This window comes from Apodemus sylvaticus, chromosome 4, assembly GCF_947179515.1.
Source record: "Apodemus sylvaticus chromosome 4, mApoSyl1.1, whole genome shotgun sequence".
Taxonomy (NCBI): Eukaryota; Metazoa; Chordata; class Mammalia; order Rodentia; family Muridae; genus Apodemus; species Apodemus sylvaticus.
The window spans coordinates 123163881-123187360 of NC_067475.1; the positions used below are offsets into that span (position 1 = coordinate 123163881).

At 37.5% G+C, this 23480-nt stretch overlaps 1 protein-coding gene across 2 annotated transcripts in view; it reads right to left on the reverse strand.

The window, feature by feature from the left end:
• Positions 1-23103, reverse strand: part of Pcdh10 (protocadherin 10) — a 56378-nt gene extending 33275 nt beyond the window's left edge. The window contains exons 1-5 of one of the 2 annotated variants that reach the window (XM_052178735.1): positions 20473-23103; positions 18837-18895; positions 18247-18353; positions 9602-9907; positions 2702-2742 (exon numbers count right to left, since the gene is read on the reverse strand). In XM_052178735.1, coding sequence (XP_052034695.1) covers positions 2702-2742; positions 9602-9907; positions 18247-18353; positions 18837-18895; positions 20473-23103 — 3144 coding nt within the window. Of the gene's footprint in view, positions 1-2701; positions 2743-9601; positions 9908-18246; positions 18354-18836; positions 18896-20472 lie in introns of those variants that run through there. The other variant, XM_052178734.1, reaches the window with a different exon arrangement.
• Positions 23104-23480: the final 377 nt, after the last annotated feature.

The window sequence follows — 23480 nt, forward strand, 5'->3', positions numbered from 1 at the left end:
GTATATGATGCTTTGATTAAAATACTAAATTATTTCCTGTTTTTTAAAGCATATTTAAACAAAACAAAAAAGCAAATTACTTACAAATGTAAGTAATGTTGATGCAACTAATGGGAATTAGATGAACAACTAGAAAATTGATAATTAAAAGGTATTATTTTAAAGGATATAGTATTTACAAAACATTTATAAATGTGCTATTATACAATTAGGCAGTATCTAAGTTTTGGTTCACATGTATTTATTAGTTTTGTGTTTGTCTTCAAAGAAAACTGCTTGTAATATATTTCTTGTTATGCAATATATTTCTGACCATTGCTTTTTACTAGAAAGACTGAGTTAAATCAATAACAAAGAGACAAATACTTATGTTTACCTTGAACATAACCATTTTGTGTATAATTTATAATATAAATTTATATGTAATATATCTCAAAGTTGCACCATTAGAGCTTTGCATTCATTTCAGATAACCTTAACATTTTCCATACAAATTTCTAAATGCACAGCAGCTGAAAGACTACCACATGAATCTCACATTCATGGACTGTCTCCCACACCCTTCCTGCGAAACACTTTTAGGTTAAGAATTTGCTAAGTATATACAATCAACTCTTTGTTATATATATTTAGTTTATTAATGTCATAATGGACTCCTGATTTTATGATGAATGGTACTTCAAAAAGCAACCCAGTTGCACCTTTAATTAGAAATGAGAAAAGAATCTGGGTGCAAGCACAGCTGTAATTGATTTCCCCCGTTGTGCAATGCTTCTATACATAGATGATTTTGCCCACACTGAACTATAAGATGTATCTAAGTGCCATGACAAAATATTTGTAAAAATGAGGTTTTTGTAGAAGGAAGGGTTTATTTGGGTTTCTGAGTTAGAGGCCAAATTGAAATATATTTCAGGGCCATGTGTAAAAACAAAGAAATTTTGTAGATTCTGTCTGGTGACACAGGTCTATCATTTCAGTGTAAGGCTACTGAAATGAGAAGCTACAAAGCAATATTTTGTCTCATACATATGGTTTTGTAGAATAAAGTAGTATCTAATTTTCATCCCACATATAGCCACTGATGTATACGTGAAACTTAAAATAGTTACTCATAAACTGAAATTAACTCTAACTTTCCACTGTATAAAACATGTAACATTTAAGTACTCAACACAAGACCTATGACAATCTAATGTACAACTTGGGCAAATATCAACATTAAAAGGAAATGTTGTACTAATTAAACTAACTAACTGCCTTGTTGCAAAACATGAGACTGAAAATAGAAATGCAGTTTGCCTACATTGTCATAGTTAATTTGCTGTTATTCTTGGGCATTATGAACTGTTGCTTAAAAAGAATAAGAGTGAACTTAAATAGCAAATGGACAGACTAAAGCTATCAGCATCTTGACAAGCAACATGTCCTGTTAGTGGCTGCAAATTAGAGAGAAACTATCAAATGTATTCCTCTGCCAGATATGACGCCAGACAGTTCTACCCCTGATAGCCGGTAGAAGTAATTAAAAATGAAATTTAATAAAATGCAATACTTCTGTGTGTGTAATGAGGGTAGACAATGCTTCTGTGTGAGTGGATGTGTCACAAAATTTAGTCATGAAGAGAGAGCATAGATGTTTATTTATGATCACTCGTAGAAGTCAATGACTTAAAGCTAAATTGATCATTTTGAATGATCACTGGAATGACCAAAATACTCCATTTGACACAGAAACTGTCAAAATTACAGTCAACATTGTCCCTTCACATAGTTTAAAACTGTGTCTGTGAAATAAAGCTTACGGATAAGTGCATTGCTATGTAACGCATGATGTATGTATTGAATGTTATGTGATGGATCTACTTTATGATCAGAGCTAAAACCTCTGTTTTTAACATAAATATTTTTCTCTCTCCATGTCTTTTAAAAATAATAACATTCTGAGAGTCAGTCCTTTCAAACTTGTATTTTCTCTCCACCTAAATTGACCTAGATTGTTCTTTGCAGGGACTGGGTCGTCTTAAGGAGCCGTAAGCTTAAGTGCTTTTTATTCTCTATGTAGCACCAATTTAACTCTTTTCAGACTGTCTTTAGACTTCATTTACTTGTATTTATTCATCTATTTATTTAATCTATACAACTAATTTTATTATGCTAGAGACTGCCCCTCTCAACTACACCACAACCTCTTTTAATTTGTGTTTTGAGACGGTGTCTTTCTAAGTCATCCGGGCTGGGATTGAACAACACTCTTTATAGACCAGGTTGGCCCAGAACTTGCCTTGGAAGATTGAGTAGTAGATTATATGTTAGGCCCAGTTTTATAAAATTATTTAATCTTAAACAATCAGTGCAACAATCTTACATCATTTTCAAGCTACATTATCTAAATGACTTTAACTCCACAAAAAAATAAAGGAGTTTAAAAGACACACTCAGCCAAGAAGAGTCTAGGACACTGAGTATTGAATATTGTTTAATTATATTTATAGGCAAATCAATTTGCATATTCCAGGATTATCTACAAGATATTTATAACTTAAAGTATTCATATGTTGATTCAGAAATCCTCAGTATGATGCAGCAGGGAAAATAATTCCATATGTAGGCGTTCCTTTTCATTTAACAATTCTACTTATGTTTTAATTGATAGTCTTCTTTTGTTATACTCTTAAGGTGGACAAATGCTTAAATGGGTTTACTTCCAATGTGCAAAACAAGAAAGAGGGTGGAAATGATCTGTAATATAAAATGAGTTATACAAAAATGTTAATATGCTAAAAGTGAAAGTGTGCAGGAAATACATTTCCCTTGGTTACACAAAGTTTCACAGCAAATGAAATATTATGTAAAAGAATAGCTAACTTTATCTGTTCCCTCCTCTATATTCTTAAATGACAACAGTTTAACTAACCATGAACATATGCTCAAAACCATAATTATAAATGGCCTGAATAAATATCCCTGAATAAATACAGAAGTTAAAGAAATAGATTAAAACTAGAAGAACATGTGTACTTATGAACTGTATTATTACTTTACAGAAAAATAAATGATTGAGAATAACATATAAAATATACATAAGCAAGATGCTGGAAAAATCCTACAAAGTAAGAAATAAGAGTAATTAAAATCCTAATAGTTATAAATCACTTTTATGTATCAGATGTAATGTGCTATAAAAAGAAATTGAAAGAAATTTAAACTCTGAAAGCATCGAAGAATAAATGATAGTTTAAATGCCATGATTAAGTGTATTTCAATATCTAAAATCAGTTCAAATTCTACTGCCTTCTAAAATCCCTACATATACCATCTAGAAAAGGAATTAAACTAATTTAAAATTTTAAGCTATAAAAGCCGATTTTTGCTTTAAAAGAGCAGAAATTGTGTTTATGCCCAGATGTGTGAATTAATGATAATAGCACATATGAAATGCACATACTTAAGAGGTATCAATACTTTACGGTTCATAAGTGGTTTAATATAAAACATCATTGCTTCATAGTGGATCCAGATATGCCAAAAGTATAATTGTATCAGGGGAAAATTATAGGACAAGAGCAAATTTCAACAACATTTGTAATTGCTGGGAAACTACAAATTATCTTTAATAATGATTACGTAAGTTTGTTCTCAGAATTGATGGTTTTGATAAACCATAAGATAATCAAAATAAGGTCTGTTGAATTTAAGGACATATTTAAATGACATTTTAAAAATTGCAGAGTTATGAAGGCAAGTACATTGACGAAAGTAGCTATAAAAGTTTTTTAGCAAAGAGACAAGAGCTTTCTTGGACAGACACTATTTTTGACATCATCCAAATTTAAAGATGTACAAAGACATAAGGTTTGCTCTGGAAAGCATGACTTCTTAGTAAGATACCCCTGGCAGGGACGGGTGTGCGCATACTAAGCAAGACACTGTGCTCCACAGCTGCCTCTCAGAAGAGCTTTCATAGCTTTTAATCCTATTAGTTAGGACATACCAGAAGCAAGGAGCTAAAGAACAGAGTACGGACCAGTTATTTCATGTTTCTAGAATTACAGGGAGGCTCCAGGCAGCTACTGTCTTCATTTAAGTAAATTAATGATGGAACCAGGGAATATATTAATGTTTTCCACAGATGCAGAATATAACAGGGATTCAGTGAACCTCAAATTCTAGCAGCAGACACGGAGAGATATGGACAGGATTTGCACCTGGGTATGTGCTGCAATTTGTTTCCTGTTAAAATGAGTAAAATCTTTGTTTACAGGAGATTTTTTTCATAATCCTTGAGTCAAGGAATTTAATAAAACAACAGCACCACTAGAGTGAGCCTACGACCTTGGATTTGTCAAAAAGGGATAAATTGAAATTTTAAGTAAATTGGATCTGGGTGTGAGGAAAGAAAAACAAAAGATTAGCAACAATCCTCTCAGAAATATTTGGCTAATAAGAAAGAAAACTTGGAGAAAAGGAAAACATATAAAAATGCAGTTTTCTGGAAAGGAAACAAAATACTTAGAAGGCTTTCATTCATTTACTTATGGTTGCAACTTCATGATAGAAATATCTTTTTTAAAGACTTTAATAAAAAAATAGTTAATGTGTAGATTTAACATTGGATGCACTGTTATACTTGTGGCATTAAGGGAACAGAGCTCTCCCAAAGATAACACCACACGGGGGATTTAAATATGCTACTAATGAGTATCAGTAAGAAAAGTCATTTTATTTTGAATTCTGTATATGCTCTCAACACACTATTGAGTTCAGCAAATGACGAAAACTCACAGAAGGCACACTGAGATAATGAAGACACTGGGAACGCTGTTACTAAACAAAGCATGTTCCTCACTTCCCATCAGCTCTAGGCTTGAAGTGCTCAGAAAGAGATGCCAAAAAGTTCTTTTTTAACAAAACTGGACTTACTAAGAAGATATCTAGGTACACTATCAATGATAATCTAGATGCAGTATTTTAAATTTTGCTATCTTTTTGTTGTGGTATAAGTGAGCTCCAAAATTTTAAAAGAACTCACAAGCTGATAAAAATGAAAAAAATAATAAAAAAATGCAAAAATACAGAGTAGGGGAGGTAATCTTTTGCTGTTCAAGGATTAGTCTAGATGCTTCTAATGTCAAAGCCAGAAGGATTACAGCAAGTCATTCCCTCTAAACAAATTGTTCCCAACATGTGGGTTTAAGCCCCTTTGGGTCAAAGGACCTTTTCACAGGGCTTACCTAAAACCACCAGAAAACACATATATTTACATTATGATTTGAAACAACAAAACTACAGTTATAAAGTAGCAACAAAAAAATTTTGTGGTCAGGAGTCAACACAACATGAGGAACTGTATTGTAGGGTCTCGGCAATAGGAAGGTTTAGAACCACTGATCTCAATTGGTAAGTGTAGAAAATTCCATAAGTTTAAGAAGGTTTTGAGATCAGTGAAGTTGAATTACTTCATTCATTCAATATGTTGCACATGTCAAAAATATGCACAATTGATGGAAGGAAGCTTGAGGGAAAGAACACATAAATGAACGTATCTTAAATTTAAAAAATCATTGGAAATTTTCTTTGTTTATTCTCAGGAATTTATTAATGCCTTGCTTCTGCTGTCTAAATTGTACCACACACATTCTCTGAAGAAGTCTTAAGAGAAAAATGTAACACTAAAATATTCAGGAGTGGATCCAAATATATCTTAGCATTGTTTTAATTATTCAGGGTTTTGTCACTTATATAAGTAACACATATTGTAACAACTGAATTCCTCAAGCTAATTTTTAAGTGCATGTGTGTGTGTGTGTGTGCACATGTGTGCACCTGTGTGTGTGTCTGCGCACACATGCATGCACATGGACATACTTGTGTAGTGTTATTTGTCGGCTCACATACATACCAGCACATGTTGATGTTGTGTCTTCATCAATGACTTACATACCTTAGCTATTTTTACATTTAGTCCTTATTTTCTTTGATTAATTATTTATTCTTCTGAAATAGAGTCTTTCACTGAACCTGAAACCCACTAGTTCACCTAGATTAGCTAGTCAGCAAGCCCAGGGACATAGTCTTCTCTGCCTTACCATTGTCAGTGTTACTTCCAGGCCTGCATTGTATTTGGGTTTTGATAGTCTGTACTCAGCTGGCCTGCTTGCAAAAAAAGCACACTACACACTCATCTCTGTCTTCTTCTCTGTGGTATTGTTTCTCATTTTCTGATACTAGCCGGATTGTTTCAAATAATACATTGTTTCATTTGAAGGATATAATTGCTTTAAATAAAATGTCTATAATTAAAAAACCTATCCTGAGAATCCTTATGATAAAAGTTCAATGTCATGTCTAATCTCCATAGAATGTCTTATCTAATTTCAAATTGGTTTTTTTAATTGGTGAAATCAGTTATTAATTTTAGTTAAACTTGTGGTTTAGATTTTTTATTCCTCTATTAAAATGTAAGTGAAGCAAAGCTAAAGGGAAAAGGTTCAGAAAAATCTGGGAAAGTTGTCTTTTTCTACAATACAGTTTTCAAACAGGTTTGAAACATGACGTAGTTCTGTCATGTAAGTAGGAAAACTCAGATAATACAGCTGTGTTTGCGACTAAGGAAGGGTTGGTAGATGCAGCCAGTTGTTTTAAGTTCCATTTGAGTAAGCAGATGATGCAGAAATGTGTGGATGTATTTCTATGTCTTAAGAAAGAAAGTTTGACTTTTTAAGATAGCCACTTCAAAGTGAAAATCAATTCAAATGTATGCAAGCACCTTTTACCTTTTTTTTTCCTCTTCAAAAGTTAGTATAGAGTTTTAAAAATAAAAAAAAACACCTGATGTGTAGTACTCAGAAGTTACTGTCATAGACAAGGATCTAATTTGTATCTTCATCCATGTTTTCCTTTCTCATCATTATTATATAAATTACAGTTATCTCACTAGACATTTTTGGAAACTTTCAAAAATTACTAAATATATTGCTACTTCCCAAAACATCAAATGTACATTACACTCACTATAAAACTAAATGCATAGCTAACAGAAGTAAAACAGCACCTCAATAATTATCTAAACATTCTGATTAAAAGCAAGTAATTAGTGTCAATTTTTAGCTTTTTTAATCATATGAGGGATGTGGTTTTTAATTTAGAAGATGAGAATATTTCCATTGCTGATGATAAATGACACAGTGTCAAATCCTCTCACCATATGACGCGATGGTCAGGCACAGCTTGGGTGTAAAGCACGTACTATTCAACTAATGATAGAATTGCCTAATCTATTAAGTGTGGATCAAGATATAAATTTAAGGATAATTATCTGAGTCTAACATATCATAAATCCCTAAAATATTATTAATTTTAAAAGAATAAGCTTAGACAAATTCCAGGGTAAATTAAGTATATGGTAAATATAATTAGCTTCTCTGCATTTATTCTCTACTTGGACCATATTTCAATCCAAACACTGAGGATTTAGAACAGTATCGTTGAGCTAAAATGGATAGTGAAAAATATAGACCATGATTAGAGACTAATTTTATATAGTAGACATATTCAAATAATATGACAACAAATCTAAACTTATCTGATACAATAATAGATTTCTTATTTGATCATGTTAACACATATGATTAAAATCAATGGTCCCTGTATTCAGGATTATTAATGAGAATAATAGATTCTTAGGAAATAGAAAAAATTACACTAGAATCAGAACAGTACTGTTACTTATGAATAAATATGATTACTATGATCATTATTAAAAATAAAATCTAGTTAATTAAAAATAAAATATTTTCTTACATGTAACAATTTTATATATAAGTGAAATTTGCCAGGTATTGTATTCATTGCTATAATAAAAGGTAATTTGCTTTCTGTTATCAGAGCAGTGTATTTGTCTGATAAAATGTCCTTAGAGAATTACCATTTATTTAAAAGCATAAACTTTGATTCCTTAAAAATCATATATCCTTTCATTTTTTCCTATTGAAATTAGTAATAAAGGTTTTCCATAAGATATATTCTTAGATTTGCTCAAAACAAAGAGGGAATATTCAAATTATCCTGGTAACAGTTTCTTTTTAAAAGCAAATAAAGTTTCAAATCTACAATTCAATTTGAGAAAAACTCAGCACGGTCCTCCTTTATATACTTTGATTTTTGCTCACTTTGAATAAACAAGAATGTGTGAATATGTTTAAATTTGGATCTCAGATGCTCAATAATTTATGCATTTATGCTTTGTATAGTATAGATAAAATGAAGGCTATTCAAATATCACTGATTCACAAAAGGCATAATTAACAGGCTCTGAAATACTAAAGTGGGATCTCCCATGGAGTCAGTGGTGTTCCTGTGTAAGTTGAGAATCGAAACACAATCTTTCATAAAACATAATATTCACTACTGTCATCACTGTGGATCTGATGAGAGCCCCAGTGGGGTTCTTATGGTCTGATATGAGAAACCACGGCCTTATGGATTTATTCTGTAGTTGTGCATTATATAGTCTTAAGGGCTAAATGTGTGTGTGTGTGTGTGTGTGTGTGTGTTGTTTAGTTTGAAGGTTTATTTCAAGTTTTTAATCCTTTCTGTTTTATCACTCCCAAAAGAAATTATATATCTCCAGTATCTCTCATTCATTGTTTGCAGCTTATGTTGCAATGAACATTTTTCTTGTTACTAAAAAATAAAACAACCACCAAAAAAAAAAATGATTTTTAAAGACCAGGCAGATTTTAATTTTCAATTGAGTTACCATGAGTTTTACTTCTATTAATGATTACTTGCATCAATGATAAGATTGAATTATAAATAGTATTCATCCATTACATAAAAGGAAATGACGTCATGGAGTAGATATTAAATGGGATAATTTACTACCAAGATCCTTGAAGGAAACCTGTCTTATAACTCCCAAGCACTTGTATTGGTCATAATTACTGTAATCCACTTAGAAAATAGTTTCAATATAGAACTAATATTGTTTAGTCTCAGTGCTACAAGATAATCATTGCCTCTGCCACACAGTACCTCTAGTTCTGATTATGGACTGGTGTCCTTATCAGCAAACCACTAATATATGTAGTGAAAACTCAACATGAAGTCTACCCTGCTTTCTAAACTTGGTCTAAGGTATAAAATCGCAATTAGTGGCTAATACCAGCCTATATCATTAGGAAACACGAGCCTAAGCCAGGAGACATAACTCAGAAGTGCAGTGCTTGCCTGACCTGACCCTCAGCTTGATCTCCACAATCCCTTGAATTCCCAAAAGGACTCTACCTATAAATTCAAGACACGGACGGGTTCCTCCGCCTTTGGTTAGCCAGCTACAGAAATCAAACGAGCAAGACTGCCACGCTCTAGATAAAGAACATCTGAAAATATTTTTCTGTGTAAAGCCAAGCATGTGTGTTATTGTTAATAGAGCCCTAACATCAAAGCCCATCAGTTTTCCATCCTTGATTACTACTTAAACCTAAAAATAATTTTCATCAGATTCTCTTAATCATTCAAACTGTTTTCAGAAATAAGAATGTGAAACTTCACTTCTTAAGAGGAAACACTTTGATGTAGGCTTCTCTGTGATACTTACTCAAATATGGTGGTTTGTAAGGCGCTCGTGTATTAGACAGCAATCCGTCCAGCTCCTTCCTCTCCAGGGTGCCATGCAGGGCTTTCTCTTTGCCGAAAGTGGAGAAGGAACGCTCTGCCCCAGGCTGGACTTCCGGAGGTTCAAAGACCTCGGTGTCTGGAACAGAGTCCATGCCGGGGACATGCAGGTTGCTGCGGTAATCTGCAGCCTGGCGTCCATCCGAAGGGACAAAAGAAGGCATCCAGCATCGGTCAGAGTGGCCGAGCGCTTTACATTCCTCGGTGCAGTTGGAGAAGAGATCCATACCTGGAAGAAGAGAAATCATAGAAAGGAAAAGGGAAAAGGCAAGCAACTCCAGATGTATCCAACACGGCCAGCGGTACAGTCGGTTGGGGGAAGTCATGTAATGCAGTAGTGATAAATGAAGACATTTGACCAGCTATGTTTTCTCTTCATATGATGGAAACCATAAATTCTTAAGAGTATTCCCCCTGTAGTTTAAAACAGGATTTAAAAAAAGAACAAAAAGGGTCTTCAAATGTAAAAGATGAGACTCTGGGACAAAGAAGTCTCAGAGAATTTCTGGAATCAGAATACTGGTGGGGGAAAAAAAGAAAAGAAAAAAGAAAAAGTGCTAGTGTCAACGTCTTAGAAGTTTAGGAAATAGTGAGTAGAAAAAGAATATTTGAAAAATCTTCTGTGGGTCTGATAAGGCGACAGAAATCCCAGCTACTACAGTTCCTTAACAATGTGTTAATTGTCGTTCCTACAATCACAGAGAAGATATGCCAAGCACTGGCAACAGTCAGTAGGCTACAGACTTTGGATTCAAATGGGAGGTGAATTTCAACAGAAATATAGCCCAAACAACCAATGACAAGAATTCTGAACATTCTATGAGTAGGGAATTTATGGTTCTTAGTTTCCCGAGAAATGGGCTCCTAAAGGTACCTGCCACTAGGTATCTGGCAGTTCATATGCCTATAAAGTACTTCTTATTTACCAACTTGCACAACCCCAAATGAATGACTGTAATTAGTGTAGTCAAGGTAACCAAATGCAGCTGGAATTGGCTACAAATAATATCGACATATTCCTTAGTGCTCGTCTGTACATAAATAGTTGTCCCATATAAGTCTTGCTAACTTATATAGCAAGATTGTAATTGTTAGCACAAATTTTACCACCCTCGTTAGACTGAGAAGACTGATAAATTTTGCCTGATTATGACCAAGAAAGTCTAGTTCCTGAATTACAAGAACTATGGTGTGTGTGTGTGTGTGTGTGTGTGTGTGTGTGTGTGTGTGTCTCCAGTTGTGAATATGTGTGCAGTTCAGATGACATTCACTGTGTTTTGTTAGGGGTTGTGAGGGGCTTTTTGGGGGGGTGGAAGAGGGGGTGTTGAGTCGGGTTACACAGAGTCTGTCACTGACCTTGACCTTGCCAAGGAAGCTCTGCTGTCTGGAAGTGACCTCTAGGGTTCTGCCTGCCTCCACCTTCTGCGAATGCAAGTGCATGCCAGCACATGCGTGGCCAGCTATGTACTTGGGAGTTTAAACACTATTTGTTGGACTTCAAAGTCAAGCACTTGCCTGACCCAGTTATCGCCCTAGTCCAACAAGCTTTGAGAGCTGTGGAATAGTATCTAATGCCATTTTGTCTCAATTGTTCTGATGGTTGAGTCTGGGATTTGCCGTATAGCCCAGGCTGAATTGCTAAGTAGTCTAGGATGGCTTGATTCTCTTAATTGTTTTATACTTGTTTCCCAAATACTGAGACTACAGTCCACTTCCACCATGCCAGGCCTGGCATACATTTGGGGTATAGCACAACACAGGAAAGATCATTAAAACAAAAGGATCCTTCCAATGCTCTTCAAAGAATACTAGTGCATTTATTAAATGCTTTAAAAATTGATAACATTTTCTAGTGTTTTAAAATTATATCCATTTTCTTATTTGTATGTGTGAAGGAGGGAGGGAGGGAGGAAGGAAGGGAGGGAGGGAGGGAGGGAGGGAAAGAGAGAGAGAGAGAGAGAGAGAGAGAGAGAGAGAGAGAGAGAGAGAGAGAGAGAGAGAGAATGTTTGTGTGAGTCTATACATGCCAAGGCTCACGGTCAGGTCAGAGGACAACTTGCATAGGTGTTTTTTTCTCCTTCCATGATGTGATTAGTAAGGATAAAACTCAGTTCATGTGATTTAGCTGCAAGGACTTTTTCCCACTGAGACATCTGGCAAGTATAATTTTGATTAATTTCAAATAACTAAAGCATGATTAATTTATTTCATAAAATCTTTGAAATGCATGAAAAACTGGGTTTTTAAAAATTAACATAGAATATTTATTTAATGAGTACCTTTTATTCTTAATTTCACAAGTATCTGGAATTCTTTGAGCTCTCAAAGTAACTTTTAGTGTTTCAACTAAAGTACTGTGTTACACATTGATTTACATGCAAGTGTACTTTTAAACGTTTAGACAAGATTATAAATATTTCAAAACTAATAAAACTTGTAGAATTTCTACCATTATTTCACAGTTAAAAGCCATTAACTACAAAATTATTTTTGAGGAAACAACACCAAGTTACTTACCATCTATTAACCTCACTAAATAATTAGTTTTCATTTTATACAAATCGGTGTGTACCTAAGTCTACCTTTGATTATAACGTCCTATTAATGATTATCATTCACAAGTCTAAAAATGAACTACTGCGGGTAATCTCTTGAGGAGTTTAAATACTGAAACTGAGATTACAAAAATCTGACTTGGAACACAATGAAAATCCTGAAGACGTTTTACTACACTCTACACATCCTATTTTTGCAAGAAGGTGTGCATATTACAGGGGGAAAGAACATCCATGTTACATGATAATATGGTATACATGCCAGGAACATGGCTTATGTTTGGGGTCCACTGATGCGTAAATTTCATCTCTGTGATGGGGGAAAAAAGACAGAATTTTATTTTTTGTATCACAGAAGTCACATTTAAGAGAAAAATAATTATGTATAATTATTTTAAAACTAAATCAGATCCCTCCTGTGCTTTGCACACAGAATCCACTTAGTATGGAAAATAGGGGCTCTCAGAGATGGAAGCTCAGGATCCCTATGTGGGTCTCAGCTAGGTCCTCTGCAAATGTGTTAATGGAGTTAGGTTGCTGCTCTTCTGGGACTCCTGACTCTGTGAGTTGGGCACCTCTGACTCTTTTGCCTACACTTGGGAACCTTTTCCACCTATTTGGGTTGCCTCAAACAGCCATGATTTGAGGCTTTGTGCTCAGTCAGATCATATCTTGTAAGGCCATGTTGGGTGGATATTGCTAAGGGTGTGTGGGGGGGTTCTGCTTGTTTTTTAAAAAGGGAAACAGAGGAGTGGAAAAGGGAGGTGGTGTGAGGGATAAGGAAGAGTGGGGGGGGGGGAACCTGTGGTCAGATGTAACATATGAGAAGATAAAAGTTTTAAAAATGAAAGAAATATAAGATAATAAATTAAATAATTGATAAAGGTTTCGTTCAAATAGTTAATTTACACTTGTTATCTTGGATCACGGAAAGATAGACACTATTGCAACATTTTCCAGTTAATAACACTTTCTGCATATAACTGGTGCATATCATTTTAAATGGGCAAAAACATCCAAACATATGAAAATAGACTTCATTTGTCATTTAGATAAATAGTTTGAGATTGAAATAAATATATCCCATTAAGGATCCTCACATAGGGGAGCTGTTAGATGACTAATAATGTTCTTTTATCATTTATCATTTTTTTATGCATTCATGTCCAAGTATTCATTGTAATTCAGGTTACTGTCATCTTAGTAATAAACCAATGTCAGTGATATTTCTCAATGATACCAGAAGGTATTTAGAAGAAATTACTTTTAGATATAATTGTATATTGAATTGTACATTTTTAATCTTACAAACAGGTGATTTTTTTCTATATTCACTAATTACTATGGGTTAGTTAAAACTTCCTGAGATTATATAAAAATGTGTATGAAGCGAGAATGTATAAAAAGTATATGCCGTATGTTGTTTACAAAAATTAAGGAACATTGAATGCTTCATGAAAAGGGTGTCACTCAGTAACAGAGAGTTTTGTTAAGCCATGTTTCAAACAAATGCATGAATTGATAGTGTGGGAATTTTGGCAATATTATATATCCTTATATATAGCAAGAATGGAAAGTGAGGTCTCCCTAGTAGGGCTTGAGCATTTCACCAGTTTTATCAGTAAAACGAGTAGATCTATTGCTCATGAGGAAAAATCAGATACAGAAATGAAAATGAAAACCATATAATAATCAATAAACTTCAAATAAGCAACAGAGGGATTAATAGAAACTGGACTTTTTCATTTGTCATTTAGATAAATAGTTTGAGAATGAAATAAATGTATCCCATTAAGGGCCCTCACACGGGGAGCTGTTAGATGACTAACAACGTTCTTTTAACATTTATCATTAGTCACATTGACCCTGTAACTTTAATTACCAAATACAAAGAAATACATCTAACTTTTTTTTGAAAATGTGGCCATATCACAGCCAATCCCGTTACCTGTGCTGTAAATCAGAAGCATCCACACTGTTTTTACTAGTTCTCATGGCTCAGATTGAAGGCCCAAAATTTAGTAAGTTTAACTTATTATTTTCTCTATGGAATACATTTACAAATAAACCTATTTTATGTGTACAAACATGAAAAACACAAGACAAACTTTTAAAATACTACTTAGTATTTGTTTACTGTTCAGTATTCAAGTACTATTGAGGACAAACACTAAATGTCTTAAAATATTTACTTTCACTTGCAATCATTATTTCCAATCATTTCTTTCCAGTCCTCAGGAATAAGCTATTTCACAATTATGACAGCTGATATGAGAGAGGGCCTGTTTTACGAAGATAGATTTAGATAAATTTTTAAGGTGCACGTATTTATACTTTAGTTAATAGCAGTAGATGATTTTGCTGAGAACTGTTATGCTTAAGAAAATTAGAAGTATAGTCAATATGTGTTCCTATCAAAATGATATTCTTTCTAATCAAACCTTCAGTATGTGTGACAAGACAAATTTAAAAAAAACAAGCCTCATTTTTTGAGAAAATTTCTAGCCATCTTTCTAAGTATCTTAAAGTATTTTGTGGATATTAACTATATAAGAACATGTCAGGGCCAGATATTTATCATTATAACTAACATTAGTAAATAAAAAAATGCACATCAAAATTTTCGTTTGTCCTATCACCTTTCACAATGCACATAGCTTTGTCCACTTTCTTTCAGTATATGGACTTCTGTATATTTTCCAATTATAAGCATCCTCACGTTATCAAAATATATCTCACAGATTCATGAGAAACTTGAACAAATTTTTGTAAACAACTGGAGTGAATTCTCTTTATTTTATAAGTAAAGATTTATTTGGCAACATTTGAGATCTTACTGAAATTAAGCAAAGATATTTGTAGTTCATGAAAATTAAGAATTCTCTGGTAGATGTTGTTATCTTCCAATGGTTAAATGATATACTTTACCTATTATCTTTAAAATATCGATAATTTTAGTTATTCTATTTTTAAATCATATTCAATAGTTTGCCATGCATGATGATAAACATCTTAATTTTTTAACAAAAAACATGTGAGACAAAGCTGGCAATTTTTAATTGTTAAAAGTGGCTGTGTTACTAGGATTCTCCTTTTAGCATATCTTTTGAGAAAGGCATGAAAATATATTTATAACATATAGTATTTTTATAGCCTAGACACTTAATGAAGACCAGTTTCTTACAACAAAATAGATTTGTGTAAGAAAGACCCGTTTCTTACAACAAAATATACCTCAATGACATTAATATTTAAAATCATAACTAAGATATTATATCTTTATTCTAAGACATTAAATTAAATGCTTTAATATTTTGACTTACTAAATAAGCTGGGATTTTTTTTTAAATCTACTTTTTAGCCCTTTAGCTGTGGTTAATCAGTTTTCCCTCTTGTGACGGCTTTTGCAGGCCTTTACTACATCTTCCTGGACCTCTGCCATATCTAACCGATACATCAATAGTGCACTGAAAAAAAAAATGGAAAGCACCTTGACAAGGCTATAGAAAGCAAAGTGCCACAGAGCAGTGGTCAAGCCCAATAATTCTGTGTACGGAGCCAGGTGCAGTGGCCAACTGAGAAAGCTCATGTGATTCCCTGCAGCTGCTTTCATGTCAGCAGCCTTTCTGTGAAGGTTTGGGACTGCTGCAGGCTTAGATAACAGGGAAGCAAGAAGATGAACAATAAAGGACAACATCTGGAAAAAATCCAAAGAGGGATAGGTGTCATGTGCAGATAAGTAAGTATAAGGTAAGGTTATCATGGAAAAAAATTGAAGGAATAAAAAAAGTTAGACAAATTGAACAGGTGAAACAGTAGGCCACATTGTGCGCTGGGAAGAGACACCAGCTCAGGGGAGAAATCAGGATCTCTTCTCTTTCCACTTTCACTCCATTCATTTTACATTTTCACCTAACAACTTCAACTTCTGAAATACTCACTGTGAGGCTTATAATACAAAACATTAATATGGGTTGCAAAACATCACTTAGTAAAAGACATTTTAATTTTATGCATTCAGATTTTACTTTCTAAAGACCCAGAATACTTCTTACTATAAAATTAAGCATATTACAACTGATCAATTCAACACAAAGGTGCAATTACTTCTCAGTGTAAGTGCTTTCTTATAACTGCAAAACAGCAATTATTGTGCCCAGTGCATTTTGTCTACCCTGTTACCACTGAGCTGCATAAATGGAGTGGTAATTCTATATCACTTTTACACTTTTAACAACTTAGATATAGGGGCAAAAAGTTCAGCACTTAGAGAATGAAAACTAAACACTGCCTTGCCTATTTAAAATGTGTTGCTGAACACATTTTAGCATTTTAATGGTCCTTAAAAGTCTCTAAAATCCCAAATTCTTTGAAAGAATCATCAACAAAGTAGTAATACTGTTCTGTGAAATAAAATAGTTCTCATGAAGACAGGCTACCAGGAATATCTATGTAACAAATCTAGCCTTTCTTGAGAACTTTTATTCATTCCTTTTCCTTTGCATAGATTATTAGGCTCATTTTGTATTTCTTAAGTGACTAGGCGAACTAAAATGCTCACTGGGACTGGGGTGCTACTTAAAGGAAAAGAAAGAAAACCACAAAAGGAGTGGGTGGGAAAGAAATAAAATATATGCAAAGAAACATGTAGCAGTTTTCATATGCCAAAGCTTTTGTTGTAAGAGGCTGAGGTTAAATTAGAAACTTTTGGACAATAGAAACCAATAGTTCTAAATGTACAGTTTTTAAATAATAACAATAAATCATATACCACATATAGGGCAAACATGAAAGGGACTTTGTACTCACATATAAACTGCTGGCAAGATCTGGTTTGTTGTCAGGATCCCAGACACTAAATAGATGCTCTGTTCACTTAGCGTGAAGGCTCGCAAGGGGCAGGGACCTCCGGGGATTCTTGGCAGTTCTCAAGTCTCATTAGGTCTGCATATTAATGACTTGCAGCAATATAAAGAGACCCTTGAGCAGCCTTTTTTCCCCTTTCCTCCTGCCTGGGTTTCCCAAGACTAAGCAGCCACAGATAGAGCACACATTAGCCAACTGAGAAGCTTGTAGCAACCTCTGCTGCCAGGCCCTACTGGGTGTGCACTGCCCTTTGACACAGTGCCTCACTGCCATTCCCAGGGCTACCAAGTGTGTGAAGGAACGAATACTCTCAAGGACTAATAGTACCTTAAAAATTCAAACTCATCACTTTATGGAATAAATCAAAGGCAAGTCTCAAGAAAAATAAGTGTCACCCAGAGGTAACCCAGTGATAGACATCTTTATTTCAAGAATTTCTCAGACTTTCCCATTTCCTCCTGTTTCAAATAAACACAGAATTAGGAAGAATTCAGTAAACATCTTTCATGGATGAAATCCATATGGAAGTAGAAAAATGCAAATGATTTTATTTCATCTTAAGGTACATAGTTTATTTCTTATAGGTTCTTTTAGTATTGGTAATTAGTATTAGATCTTACACACCATTAAAGAACAAACTCATACTTGAAATTTGAAGTAAAATGCCATATAAAAGTTACATTGTATTCCAACTGCCACCTTTGACCATTAGTTAGTCCAGATGGACAAATGCTTGAGTTCAGATTTTGATACTTGTTCAAACAGAAGGAGATCAAAGATGCTTTGACAACACTAATTATCAAATGCCTATTACTAATATTCTGAAGCCCAGACACATCAAGACTGTAAACTAGACTTTCAACCCCTTTTGTGACTTTCAACATCAACCCCTTCTCAAGTGATATTTTGTATGAAAAATACTTTTCTCTGGAAAGCATGGTGTTTAGATTCTAGGACCAGGCATGAGGCACTGGTCAACTAATTCCTAACCTCAACACTCCAAGGAGATGTAAGACTTTTCACAACCTTCCTTTAAGCGTACACTGACAAATAGAAGACCATCACCTAACCTATCATCCACTGGAGATTTATTTTAAAAATAACAGCGATATGATGGGTATTTAGATTGCTCTTTGATCACACTTACCAGCTGACTGGCCACGGTTGGTGACATCATGGTCACTGTCCCCCTGTTCACTGTCTCCATGACCACTGTCCTTAGAGCTTACTATGTCAGCTTCCTGGAATGCAGAACTAGAAACATAAAAAGGAGAATTTTAGAATTAAAAAAAAAAAAAAGGTGAACACACACAGAAAACATTCTTCTGCCACCACATGGTCACTGATGTGTGCTGCAGATTCTTGGAATTTCCACATGAAGCTCATTTTTGCCACTTAAATATAAGTCCCTAAAAACAGAGCCTTCACAGTCATTGCAACATGAAACATATGAAGTTTGGGCATTATTCTATGACTGGAGCTAAGTACATATCCATGTCCTTTTTAATAAGATATAAGTCATGGAAGCTGGAAAAGTATTTCATAGTTTTTACATAAATGAAAAAATATAGAACCTTACAGAGGCAGATAAATTATATACAGGAGTCATGCCCTGCCTCAGTTTAAATTTTTTTCTACATTGTGTCTTTTCATGTGAAACACCAGGAACCCACTTCCTCCTTATACTAGGTAGGAAACTGTCCACGCACAAAACCAAGGAATGAAAATAGTTCATACCTGTTAACTCGGCGAGGTCTGTCAACTAGATAGCTGAGCTCTGCTCGCTGGTGTTTATTCTAGGAAAAGAATAAATAAATAAAAAGCACTAAAATTCAGAGGGAACAATGACCATCCTGCTTCTGAGAATAAGAACTGTATTGGAATTAGGCACATGTATATACTGTGCGTATTTTAAGGAATTTTAAGGTTTTCTTAAGACCACAGCCTGATGATTGCTGCCTAGGGACAGGAGAAATGTGTAGAGACATTTGCATCTTGATTTCTTTAATTCAGGTGTAATGTTTTTTTTAATAGACTTATTAGCTCACAGTAAATGTGTCTTATTTAAAAGGAGAATGCAAAAATCAAAATAAGCAAACAAAACCCTTATACAGGCTTAATAAACTGTTGTGTCTACCATAAAATTACCCTAATGGTAGTCTGCATTTTGTCTTTCAATGGTCTACACCGTGTTTGAGTGGATACGATGGACACAGGAAGAAAACAGCACGCTCAATAAGAGAAGGTTTGGATATTTTCTCAAATTATTTTGTTGTTTATTTTCCAAAGGTATTTAGGATACAAGTAAGCTATACAAATATTTGTGAAAGTCAATGAATTATATCTGAGACTCAGAATAAGGAGATGCCAAGAGAGACTGTCAGTAACTGCTCCATCTTCCCTCCAGAGGCCCACACACCTTCTTAGTCCAAACTTTAGTTTACAAGGCTCTCCCCACTGCCCACCCTCCATCTTTGCCACTATTTCTTTATCTCTTAAAGAGAAATTGGAATTGACATGCCAAATTCTTTGATGAAGTAAGAAGTCAACAGTAGGCAATTCCTTCAAAAAAACCAAACCAAACAAAAAGTGGCAAGGAAGTAATTATTACTGAACCGATACATTTAAGACAATTGTTCAAGCTTTCTGTTAGGTTTACTCTTACAGGGTTCTGTGCCAAAGGAACTTCATTCAAATTCACACTGTGTGGGCATTTGCCTTCAAGAGCTTGTGTTAAAGCTGTACAGAGCAGAATTGACTTGATGGTTGTGTGTGCGCGCGTGTGTGTTTATATTTTTCTTTTTTCTTTTTTTTCAGAGAAGGAACTGATCACTAAACATGCAATCCAATTTAGGCAACCATATAAAAGTTAAACAATCTATCGCTCACTGGTACACGCGACTGAAAACAGCAATAAACAAAGCAAAATGGAAGCAACTTTATTAACGCCTGGGACAGATGCAAAGAGAAAAAGACCTTTGTCAGTGATAGGCCCCTCCCCCACACTTCCCTTTCCCTCCAAGCTTTTTCTAGTGTATCTCCCCCCCCCCCCCCCAGGTTTCAAAGAAGGCAGGGCCTTAAATATAGTAGAGGGAGGAGAAAGCTCCGAGGTTGCAAAGAAGGAAAGGAGGTGAGGGGGGGAGGGATGAAAATAAAAATCAAAGGGGTGGAGCGCAGTCAGGAACAACACAGAAGTTAGGATATACAACAAGAGGTGAGAAAAGGTGACTCCCATATCCTCTCCTTCCCACAGCCACACAAACATGCTAACACCTTTAAATACACAGTGCCCCAGAAGAGATGCAGGGCCGGGCTAAAGGAGGCTTTCTGATGGAGGAGATGAGAGATGGTGGTTCTTTCGCTTCAGCCTTACCTCGTTGGACAAAATGCTTCCGTTGGAAATGATGTCTGGTTGCTGGTCGCTGTACCCGGTGACGATGGCTCCACAGGGATTGTGTTCAGCATCTGTACTCCGGGAAGGGCTGCAGGGCTTCAGGAACATCAGGTCGGTCTTGGCGGACTCCGGGGTGAGGCAGACCTGATAGCAATAGTTCTGATTGTGGTGATGGGAACCGAAGCCTCCGGACTCCTCTACCGGCACCTGGGCCGGGTTGCTGGGGACATTGGCGCTCTGCACCAACATGATGTCTGACTTGCTGAGTTTCTTCTTGCGTGCCCGGGCTTGGCGGCCGCAGCAGGTGGAGCCCCCATTGCCGCAGCAGCAGCAGCAGAGGCAGCAATCACTCGCGAGACACGTGTAGATGTTGAGTTTTTTCTCTTTTTGACAGCGCACGGCCAACACGATCATGGCCAGCAGGAAGATGAAGGATACCGAGCCCAGTGCGATGATGAGGATGAGAGTGAGGTCCAGTGAAGTTTCCCCGCCGCCAGAGCGGCTGGGGCGCAAGTGTTCCCCGGACCCTCCTCCACCACCCCCGCCCCCGCCCTGGGGCTCCACGGCTCCATCCACCAGCTGAACCACTAGGGTGGCTGTAGAGGACAGGGGCGGCTGCCCGTGGTCGCGCACCTCGATCACCAGCTCATAAGGCCGCTGGGGGTCGCGCTTGGCTGGAACCCGGCGCGCGGTGCGGAGCTCTCCGGTGCGCCAGTCCAGTCGGAATAGGTTCATTTCGTTGCCCCGCACTATGCTGTAGGTGAGCCTGGCATTCTCGCCGTCGTCCGCGTCCACTGCGGCCACACGAGTGAGCAGGTAGCCGGGTTCAGCAGAGCGCGGCAGCACCTCTCGGGCTGGAGTCCCATTGCGCCCCGGAAGGGGCGCCACGATGGCGGGGGCGTTGTCATTCTGATCCACTATCAAGATGTTGACCGTGGCGTTGCCGGCCAGCGCCTGGGGACTGCCGGCGTCCCGGGCTTCCACTTGAAAGCTGAAGTCCTTGATCTGCTCATAGTCGAAGGATCTCAGGGCATACAAGTAGCCGTTGTCTGAGTTGATGGACACGTAGGTGAAGACACTCATTCCCTGGATCTGGCACTCTAAGATAGAGTAGGTTAATTTTGCATTGGCCCCTTCGTCTCGGTCCGTGGCGCTCACCGCGTAAATGTAGGCACCCGGCACATTGTTTTCTGTCACATACACGTCGTAGACCGGCTGGCTGAAGCGCGGCGCATTGTCATTCACATCTGACACTTGGACCTGGATCGACTTACTGGTGGAGAGTGCAGGCTCGCCCCGGTCGCGGGCCACCACGGTCAGGGTGTAAGAGTCCCCAGCCTCTCGGTCCAAGGGGGCTTCAGTCACGATAGTGTAATAATTCTTGAAGGAAGACTTGAGGCGGAACGGCACGTCTCCCAGCAGCTCGCACTGCACCTGCCCATTCTCCTCTGAGTCCCGATCGGTCACGCTGAACAGAGCCACCACCGTGCCAGGGGCCGCACCCTCGCTCACCGCCTCTTTCACTGTGCTGAAGCTGATCTCTGGCGCGTTGTCGTTGGCATCCAGCACTTTCACCAGAACCTTGCAGTGCGCAGGCACAGCATTGGGACCCAAGTCCTTAGCTTGGACATACACCTGGTACACTGGGCTCTCTTCATAGTCTAGCTCGCCACTCACCTCCAGCCGGCCGGTGCGCGGCGACAGTCCAAAGAGCTCCCGAGCCCTGGGCGAGATGTGACTACTGAAGGAGTACACGACCTCGCCGTTCTGGCCTTCATCAGGGTCGGTGGCATTAAGCTGGATCACTAGCGTGCCAGGGGGAGAATTCTCTGGTAGGGAAACAGTGTAGACGGGTTGGTCAAAGGCGGGCACATTGTCGTTGGAGTCGAGCACTCGGATGGTGAGCAAGGCCGTGCCAGTACGCTGCTGCTGGGGGGGCAGGCCGGCTCCCCCACCGCCTCCCCCTCCTTCCCCTCCTCCTCCCCCTCCTCCCCCGTCCACCGCGGTCAGCACGTAGCGGTGCACCGCTTGCTGTTCTCGGTCCAGCGGCTTCTCCAGGACCAGCTCGGCGAATCGGTTGCCATCTCCCTGGGTCTGTACGTCTAGCGAGAAATAGCTATTTGGGGTTATCTCGTAGTCTCGCAAGGAGTTGGTCCCCACGTCTGGGTCGAAGGCGCTCTCCAAGGGAAAGCGGGTGCCTGGCGTGGCGCTCTCTGAGATCTCCACTGTCAGGTCGGGCTCTGGGAAGGAGGGAGGGTTGTCATTGATGTCCAGCACTTCGATCTCCACTCGGAACAGCTCCAGCGGGTTCTCCAGAAAGACCTCCAGGTGCAGGACACAAGAGGGGCTCTGCTTGCAGATCTGCTCGCGATCTATCTTTTCGTTTACGTACAGAACCCCGGTTTCCAGATTGAGGTCCAAGTAAGGGGTCCGTGAGTTGGCCACCGTCTGAAACCTGCGAGCTGAAAGTTTTGTAATGTCCAAGCCCAGGTCTTCAGCGATATTCCCCACGAAAGTGCCATGTTCCTGTTCCTCCTGCACAGTATAATGAAGCTGGGAAAAGACTCCGTCCACCATCCAGAGCAAAGCAAAGAATAACAGCATAATCATTTCCAAAAGGAAAGGAAGCAGCTCCCCCGTAGCTAGCCAGCCACCCGATCACCTCCCCCAACCACAAAAAAAAATCTAAAAAAATATAAATAAAAGTGTGCTGCGTGAGGGGGGGGGGGGGCTTCTGTGGCTGTCTTAAAATGTTTATTCCTTTTGCTTCATTTTAGAGCGTCTCCAAATCCAGTCTCATTTTTCAATCTTAGCGCAGAAAGGGTGACAGATGTCCCCTATGCTCAGGCGTAATCTTCCCACTGACCAATTAATAAAATAACGATCATACAATAGTCAGCCTCCTTTATTCCGACAGTGTTGGCGCAACGCGGCGCTGGCAAATCCCAAGGAGGAAATTTCGATATTTCAAGACTGTCCTAGGTTTG